The 9,918-nt window shown below is 37.6% G+C and overlaps 1 protein-coding gene across 3 annotated transcripts in view; it reads right to left on the bottom strand.

Moving 5' to 3' along the window:
* LOC124307480 (dipeptidase 1-like) overlaps positions 1 to 9,918 on the bottom strand; it is a 1,861,010-nt gene that overhangs the window by 295,040 nt on the left and 1,556,052 nt on the right. For all 3 annotated transcript variants that reach the window (XM_046769153.1, XM_046769154.1, XM_046769155.1), the window contains exon 11: positions 6,833 to 6,908. In XM_046769153.1, the coding sequence (XP_046625109.1) occupies positions 6,833 to 6,908 (76 nt within the window). The remainder of the gene's footprint in view (positions 1 to 6,832; positions 6,909 to 9,918) is intronic.

The following is a 9,918-nucleotide window of genomic DNA, read 5'->3' as shown; positions in this document are numbered from 1 at the left end:
CTTATTCGCTTGTACTAAAATGGATGCACAAAACTAAACTAGATGTAAAAGATTTATGAGTTATTTACGATAAGGGTGGAACAGTATATGTGGATTTACTGAACCTATATATAAATATAAACATATTCCGTTTGACGAATTTGTCAACCTCATTCAATTTTCAGGCAAAATAAGAACTTCTTCAGTGATCAAATGACGAAAAATGTATTAAAAAACACTTTTTTTTTAAATAAAAAGAAATAAAAAAATTGTTTCCAATTTTCGGCTACATATTTTTGCAGAGCACTAAAAAATTAACAACTTTGCTCTCTAAACTTTTGCCGTATCTATTTTTGTTTTGAAGATATCAGCGAAAAACGAGAAAACCACCGATTTTTGAGAATTAATTTCATCCCTTAAATAAGCAAGTGGGCTGCTTATTTTTCGTGAGGGTTTATACTTTGGTGTGAACTACAAAATATAATTTTTCTGACCCAGGTTGTGGGGGTACAGTAAGGTGACCTTTCTTGGAAGTAAGGGCCATCCCAGTTTCTTCGTAGTTTCGGACCTCGTCCTTTCTGTCTTTAAGGTTAAAAGAGCCAGACAGAATCTCCGGCATTAAATTTTATATCCCTGGCTCGAATATCATAACGAGTTTTCAATTTGTCTGAAGCCATAGAAATTCTACTTGTAGCAAAGTTGTGAATTTCTTCTACTATGGGGAAGATAATAACTATAGCAAAATAAGTCGCCAAATTCAATTGGGGATACATGGCATCGGGGGTTTTGTACATGTGAGTGGATTCGTTCATGAAAACAATCTGAGCAGACCTGCATAGGGAGCCAATAGTAATGTCGGGTTGATCGGAAACAACCGATCAACAGTTGCAGCCCTGTCATCAAATCAGCACAAATAAATTCACCTGTCTAATGGACACTGTATAAGGAAATAGTGAGGCGCGTAGCGCCGAGGTGGGGTTGGCGCGCGAAGCGCGCAGGGTCGAAGCCCCTAGTTGGTCTAAATTTATGAAATTTGTTAGAGAAATTATGGATTGTTTTTCATACATATATGTGATTCATTAAAATTTTCAATATTGATGTCTGTAGAGTTTTGGAGTTGTGGAGTGATTAGCGAAATGATTGACGCCGATAATTATGGTTAACGATAACAAGAAATTAATAGATGCTTTATTGAAACAGAGAACAAACGAGGTACTGAATTTACACGATTGATTGATGAAGGTACAGAAAGCAAAAGAATGAAGCTAGCTACTTGATGCGTATGTTACGAGAGCGCAACGAAGACTAGGGTAAAGAAAGAGTGCAGGCTCGCCCCCGAGTCGAGGCCAAGGGTCGCGTCGCGCCAAAAATGCCACATGTAGGGAAATTTCCGGCGCGGTCAAACCCTTAGCCCTCGGCTAGCGAGGCAAGGCCTGGACACTCGAAGGCTAGTCGGACACGAAAATATTTCAACGGTTTTTCTCGCCAGTGGCGGGTGTCCGCCACAATGTCATAGTGGGGTTCTATAAAATGCCTCCACACGGGACAATAAACGTCAATAGCAGTCTGCTTTAATAATTCTGTTTTCGATACATTTCTTCATACCCAGAAGAGTATACAGAAATTATCCATTCATCAATATCGATAAGCATCCACATTTTCCACTATATACATAACCTGACAGTTACACCTTCTATATAATTAGGTTTGCACCAGAAAGTACGTCACTAAGCTCAGCATGCACTGTGGAACAAACATCAGTCCAGGATACAAAGTGCGTAACAAATCGTACGTCGTAACATCGATGGCGAAGAATGAGCAAGATTCAATAGAATCTGCAGAATCTCACGAGTGTGCCACAAGAGCTGGTATGTATTGTGACGTGGTATTTCGTACCCCGTCACATGGTTCAATTATCGCACTTCCCTACGTACAAAATATCGCTGAAAATAACGAAAGCACGTCTGAGGCCAATACTCCAAAAAAAAACGACTAGTTATCTTTAAGTGAAGTTCTTTTTATTAAGCTCATTCTATTCTATTTTCTAATTTTGTAACGCTCTACGCGAACCATCTACGAGACTTCCGCTTCAAGATACCAGTACACTGCCTGACAAGGGTCACGTACCAGCTCAACACCGACCACCACCAACTACGGACGAACGAATATTGCTGAAGCCACTCCCGATGGATGCCTATCTAAGTTGTGAACAGGGTCGTGCGTAATGCACAAACAGTACCTCCAACTATTTAAGACTTATCGGCCAGGAGCCGAACCACGAATCAATGCTTTTACCGCTCGGATGAATCGCCAGACGGCGTACAGGGCTGTGCGTCAAAAACACAACAAAGCCTCCCGTCGACGATACTTATCAGCCTGGAGCTGAACCGACCACGACATCTACTAAGTCGTTGTCTATCAAATAGAGGACGGTTTTCTCTTAATGAACCGTTCTATCGAGGGGCTGTGGCGTGGAATAGGCTAGACTATGCTGACCACGTGGATCTGGTGGATACAGTGTGGGGATCCGGGTCGAGGGCCATCACCACCAGATCGTTCTGGCATGAGGGCTCCGATGAGCGAGGGCCGGGATGCAGCGCCAATGAAATAGCTACAACGGGGAGTACCAGTAAAGCAAGGAGTGAAGCATAATCGGTCGCAAGTCCAAAATACCGGTACCGCGACATTCCCGCATACTACGATATCGCAATACATGAGTGGTGCGACTTCCCCTCTCATCAACGATACAGCACAGCTGATAAAAACATATCCGACCACCGCCAACGTGCCGATACCTCAATACCTGTCAGTGAAGGAGAAGAAAAACACGCGGCGAGGGATTATCGCCGCCTACCCGTAGACCCGATCAACGCAACCTGCTGGCCCAATTCGAATAAAGCAAATTTGAGGAAGAATCACGTGACAGCAGCACGACGAAAGTCAGGATCATCGCTTGTCTCGACACTCTACGTTCAGTTCTCGATTAATAAAGACGTGCTCTCGCAGTATCCAGTATTATTATCGCTATCAATAGATTCAGTTTCTCGCTTTCTTACCGCATCTTCGGTGCCGGTTTTATCTTCTTTTTACGTAACTGAGGTTGCTTTTCTATTGTGTGAAGCCACGAAATTACTTGCAATATATCGTATCTTCATCTCTCTCTCTCTCTCTCTCTTGCAGTTGGTCTGCGTGAGCCACCTGGGCTCGTACCTTATTCTCTACTACTTCTCATCTTATTATTTTCTATTTCTTATTGCAAGTAACTTCGCGACTGGTTGACTCTTACTCACGCATTGTTAGTGACTATTGCTTTATTTTATTATCTCTCTCTTCTAGAATACCTAAATATCTAATATCGCTGTATAGCAGCATGTTCTGTTAAGTTATCAATTCTTACCTTAGCTATAGAGCATTACTATTTCGTTATACTTTTTCTGATCAATTCATAACTGTTTCTTTACCTATTATCTTTGATTAATTTATCTTAGTGACTGTACCGCGTGGGCGATCTTACATCGCCGTGCGGTCTCGCTCGTCGTTCTTTTGACTTTGGATTATTGCGCCGTATCGAATAACATCGTTTTCATTATTTTCTTCGCTAATACCGCTGATCGTAGTTGTCCGTAGTCTCTTTGGTTTGTCGTATGTTGCGCATTAATTCTCTTGAGTATTATTTGTTTTAATCACGAAATCATTTTTTATCGTACCGAATATTATCTCTCTTTCTTCTCGCACTTACCGCAAACTAGAGACTACGTATTATCTGTTAGTTCCTATATTTCATAATAATTCTCTGCTTGACCTGTTTCTTTGAATTTCGTTTGTAATTAATAATTCCCTGCCTCTGTTATATCTCTGATATTTCTGGTAATGTGATAACTATTACAATTTTTGTATTTCGCATGGTTCTTACAATCTCTTCTCATATTTTATGGCTTGCTTGATCAATGCTTAATTCAAGTACCTTGTATCTTTCTCTGTTCTGCCTATTCATTATAAAACCGTGTTAATTATTACCTGAAATCATAGTATCGCGAGCCTACGCATATCTCTCGTTTATTCTGAAAACGTTCTGTTATTTGTTAAGTCTCTCGCTTAACTTTTCCTGGCTTTAAATTAATTATCTCACCTATCTTATTTGTATCTAAATCTCTTCAGTTGTTTGCTTGTTATTGATATTTATCGCTTCTTGGTCAATATATTTGATGCTATTTCTGCTTCACCTGTTTCTTATCTTATCTATTGGATTCAACCCCTCCCCTCTACCATTATCTTGTCTATACTGAGCAAGCTGTGCAAAACCGTGGTAGAACCTGATCTTGTCTTGGTCTATATCTTTCTTCTAATTATCTATTTTCTGACGCATGTGTGTCTGGCGCCCAACAATCATGTGTCTCTCTTTCATTATCTCTCAATATCTAATTATTCAGGTTAGTAACTGCGCCGTAAGGTAACCAATCTACATATAATCCTCAAACAATTGGTTACAGTATATACAAAGCAATACGTTCTGATGTAAAATATGTGTGAAGTATCTTCAATTAAGTATCTTGGCTGACAGCTGGATGCAAGTATAGTATTGCCTCTAATGTGGGTTCACCAATAAAGCGTAGATCTGGCATCTACAGAAATCAACTGCTACTGGCAAAAAGCGAAGGACAAGGGTTGGAATATGCAGGAAACTAAGCTATCATTGAACAACGCAATTCGAAAACAATCTGTCAGCTGTGTGGCACATGATGCAAAATATGTTCGCCATTCTGTACAACAAACAAGTTGCTGTACAAGCATTTGCTGGCCTTGGTAATCCCTTTCTGAGCTTTGTTACCCACGAAAGTTGATTGCATTGTATTCTGTGCTAGCTACACTCAGATCTAGGCTGGTACGGTTTCTGTTCATTCGTTTATCATCAGAGAGGTTGGATATTTTTGTGCTACACAATGCAAGCTATATGGTCCACAGATCACTTGAAGACTATTTATGGTTTAATACATTCTTCGAGACATAACTGAGTGAAAGCATGTATGAAATGTATAGTACTCTGTTTTACGTCATCTCAATTTCTATCTATCCTGAATATTAACACATGCTTTCTATATTTTAGACACTGAAAGCTTTGACTGAAGCAAAATTGTTGTGACATGTGCATAGGCAGCTAGTTTTTCAAATATGAACGAACCAAACGCAGGATCGAACATCAGCAGCGAGGGACTATTCACTTGTGGAATTAGTTCCAAATCACTGGAAATCACTGGAATTCGAGTTGTACTTTGATAGTGAACATCACGTGAAAATCGGTAATATGCTGAACATTTTGAAACGTTCATGGGAAATCCATACTAAATTTCAATTTCTGTATTGATTCATAGATTCTATGCCTTGTCATAAGTAATAGAGTGTGAAATAAGTTTTTCACCAGTAATAACCGCCTTGTCCAAGAGTAAGAGACAAAAGTTTCGTCAATTGTGTGGGGAACGTTTCTCCTACCAAAAAGTTGATATTTTACTAATGAAATCAAAGTTTGGTTTCTCGTTAACTTGACATTCGTCGAATGCAGAATTAACGTACATTTATGTATGTCAATAATTTCTACTATTGAACCTGGTTAGAAAATGCGCGCTGAGAAAACAGAGTTGAAAGAGCGTGAGGTCCGGAAGATGTAAGAGGATATTGACGAAATATCGACTGACCTAAAAACATTCAATGTTGATTTCAATAATTGTTGTAAGAAATAAAATTCTCCATATTTTGGCTGAACAAGAATGTCGCAGGTATCCAACCGCCTAAGAAGAGGTCGTTCGCCATTATGGGTCCTGTGACAGAATGATCAGAATAAAATGCAGTATTTTTTCGGATATTTCTTTTGACTTTTGATAGTCATTACTCCTATGAGATTGTTCGAAAAATTTTTGAAAAATATCAGACGGCGTTCTTGTGGTCCTACTACACCTTTTTTGGAAACAAATCATACGAGGGTCAAAACTTGGTCCAGTCGACATGGAATGCTCCATGCATTATACCGGGTTATTTCGTACAAACTAAGCATACAAAGTCATCGTACAGTCCGCTCACGTAATAGTGTCGCTCCTAATAAGTAGTGCCGCTTCCCCTTATTCTCATTCGAACGTAACCCCCACCACGGGCTCACTTCGGGTTTCATATTCGTCTCTCTCAATAGTGCCAAACGCTGGCTCAATGCAATAACGAATAATTCTGTGCTTTAAATTGAAATTATTGTCATTATTTTTTTAATAATGTTATTTCGTTATAAAATTCATAATATAGTAATAATATCATCAACAAAAAATGTCATAAATTTCGATTATTATCATTAAAATGATAATTGATTTTATTTAAAAAAATAGGGATTATATACATTTGATGATTTTACTATATCAATGTGTATTTTTAACACATTTTATGGAATAAATGGGAATACATGTGATAAGTTTTCTTAAAATGATGAAATTTAGAAAAAGAAATTGAATTCAGAAAATCAAAACAATCCATTTTTATATGCTAAGGAAAACGAATATACGTAAATATACACGAGTAGTCACAGTTTACCCGGCGCGGCGGCACTATTACGAGAGCGCAACGAGAACTCCAACAGCGTGAACGCGTGTCAGTTGTGGGGGTACCTGAGTTCCAAGAAAAATACACCCCTTGAGAGTGGACTGTACATAAGAATTAAGTAGCATGCTCGTTTGTAACAATTAGTACGGCAAACTGTTACCACTAGTGGCTCTTTGATTGTTCACACGAAAGTGTCTTGCTTTATATATTCTACCTCATTCTGAGCAGTTTACAATAAATGAGTTGTGATATGAAGACATATAATAGAAAAACTCACAAATTGATGCCGTCAAATCCTGCTCCGATTCCCACATGATTGACGCCCGCGACACCTCGTATGTGATTTATGTGGGCTGAAATAATAAATGTTCGTATATTAATGAGACAGACTACACGCACTCATACTTGTGACGCAAAGTCGTATGCACGCATGTTGTTTGGAAGGTGTGAGTGGCCAACACCAAGCATGATTTGTATTGCATACTGCATACGAGTTTTTTCACAACGACTGCGGTGTGTCGCTTTTTTAGATGTTTTCGAATTTTATTGGTCAGGAATATACATGCAATTAATTGAAGAGAAAATTTTTCGATGAGAAGAATTAACGGACGATCGCGGAAGCCGAACCCGGGACCAGAAAAGGCCCATCCGTGAACGTATACGCACAGGCGTCTCCGCTATTGTTACAATAATCCTTCTCATACAGTAGCGCTCAAAAGTATTTTGACAAAGATAGTAATTGAGTTGATTACATGCAAGTATAAACCACAAAAAACAATAATATTATTTGGTGAAAGAAATTCGATATTCTCCATAATTGTTTAAAATTAACTCTTGATTGCTCGAAAATAAAGTGAAAGTAAAGAAAAGTCAGAAAAAAGATTGATCAAAGTAATTACTAATTTCATATTATCAAAATACTTTTGAGAGCTACTGTATATCCAGTGCACCTCTCCCTTAGGGGGAGAAAAAAAACCCCAATTTTACACCCAAAATAACCCCCAAAATAACCTACAACCTCTAAGGGGTAAATTCGTAACCCTTGATTCAGGGTTAACCTCGAAATCGAAGGTTTACTCCCAAACCGAGGGTGGACCTCCCAATTGGTAGGTCAGGTGCTATAAACGCATAATGGCAAAGTAAATCTTATAATTATATAAATGGTTATACAGTTAAAATTGGCGAGAAATATTGATGGGACGTGAAATAAAACAAGACAAACATAAATATTTAAAAATAACTCTTATCTTTCTGAGGCGTCGTACGATGAAAATAAATGTTTGTCCTTTATGTTGAGTCGTCAGTCCTTATATAATATACATATACTTTGATCAATCTGATAATTGGTGTCAGAATTTTCTTAAACTTTCCCAACAGGGTTCGAACGGATGACACAAAACAAATAAATAAATAATTGAAATTCTGTCTCCATGCTTATATGTTAATTCGAGTTGTTATATTGATGATTGATGTAAAGGACTCTACGGATACTGATTGACTGACCATCGTCGCAGCCTCACGATGATCGACAACACACGTATATGTGTGAACATATTGTTGTGACGCGATGACGTCCAGATTCTTACAAAATCGAGGATTTATTTTGAAAGAATTCTCGAGTCACGAGCTTATTATATCATTTTACTGGGATTATAGATGTAACGGTATTACAAAAGTGCATTACACACCATTATTCAATACAATAGAAACTGACTCATTAAGAAGTTGTCTGGTAATTTCTCATTTGATATCTTGAGGCAATCATACACATATATTATATATGCATTTGGATATTCATTTTTATCATTGAATGCCACGAAAATGATATATTAACATTATTGAATTCTTGTATATCTATACGAATTCACGTTTAATATAAAAGGAGGTATAATGTATCCCCACGCAGAAGAACAATCGTAAATAAAATTTAATATACGTATGCATAATTCATATAGCCATGAAGAATTATCTGTACCCGTTGCATTTCATTCATTATTATATTATGATGGAGATGTATGCCTAGATGTGCATACACCATATGAAAATATATGAAATATTCAGCTTCGATAATTTTCAGATAATTTCCAAGACCGATCATATAAAAAATCACTAAGAAAATCGAAGAGGGTCAATGTTTACGATTCACCAAGTTGACATGGGAATCCCCATATATAGTCTAGTTTATGATTTCAAATTTCAACCCTGAAAAAACTGAGTAGTATTCTTTTGGAGCGTTGCATAATGGCATGCAGGATAAGTAAAATGCAATATCAATAGTGATCCTTATATTATATTGTAATATGTTTTGCGTCTCCTTGAGCTTATAGCGTGGATGTATGCCTGAGTGCGGTGACGCGAGTTCTCGATCATTGATATGTGTGTGCCGTTCATGCGGGTGGCTGACCATTGAATGTCGTCCCAGATAACAGAACTAGGCAAACCGGCCTCAGTGCCGGATCGTTCATTCCTAGTTACCTTCTTTTATAATTTTACTTTCGTATACCTGTTGGTTATTTTGTTTGATAATTTTACTTTCGTATACCTGTTGGTTACTGACAATAACACGTTTTCAGGTGTCCCCCTCCGATTTCGATGAAACTCTGGTATGTTATGGAGGGTCAAAATCGATGATATACGTATTTTTTTTATGGGCCCAAACTCATTTTAAAGGGGTGCAACACCCCTCCAAAGTTGACCACCTCCCAAGATGATTTTTCTGTTTTGCATACAAGGAGGGGATTTTGATAACTAATAATGATAGTAATAAATACCTTGTCAAAAGTGATGAAAAACACACTTCGAATATTCTCAAGAACTCTTTATTTTAGGGGTTAACTTGTATATACAAAGTTCATTTTTTACATTACGAACAAGATGTTCATCAAAGCTCAATGAATCCAACAGTACTGTGAAGAGCATGCATGAATACAGAATACGTGCTTTCGATTTTTCCCAAAAACTGAATTCTTATCGACTTTTTTCCCAATATTGCGGATTATGTCTAGTATTTAGCCATGAATCATTGAATAACATTGTTTGGGGCTCGCATTCATTTTGACATCGCTCTCTTATCATTTTACTGTTTTATCAATTTTTTTCAAGAAACGTAAATATTTCGCATTTTAAGCAGACTATCAATTACTCGAAAATTCGATGTGTGTCATATGTAAACAAGTCACATCTCTACTTGAATTAATTCTATGGCACAGATATTTGAGGGGTAAGGGCTGGGAAAAAGATCAACAAAAAACAAGTAGTGATTATTAGCCATTTTGCATTGAAAAAATGGATGAAGGAATTTTTTTTTTTGTTACTTTGATTCATACACTAAATACACCTGTAAATAGTTTTGTAAATAAATTG

Source organism: Neodiprion virginianus, chromosome 6 (genome assembly GCF_021901495.1).
Source record: "Neodiprion virginianus isolate iyNeoVirg1 chromosome 6, iyNeoVirg1.1, whole genome shotgun sequence".
Classification (NCBI taxonomy): domain Eukaryota; kingdom Metazoa; phylum Arthropoda; class Insecta; order Hymenoptera; family Diprionidae; genus Neodiprion; species Neodiprion virginianus.
This window is presented reverse-complemented; position numbering and strand designations above follow the sequence as displayed.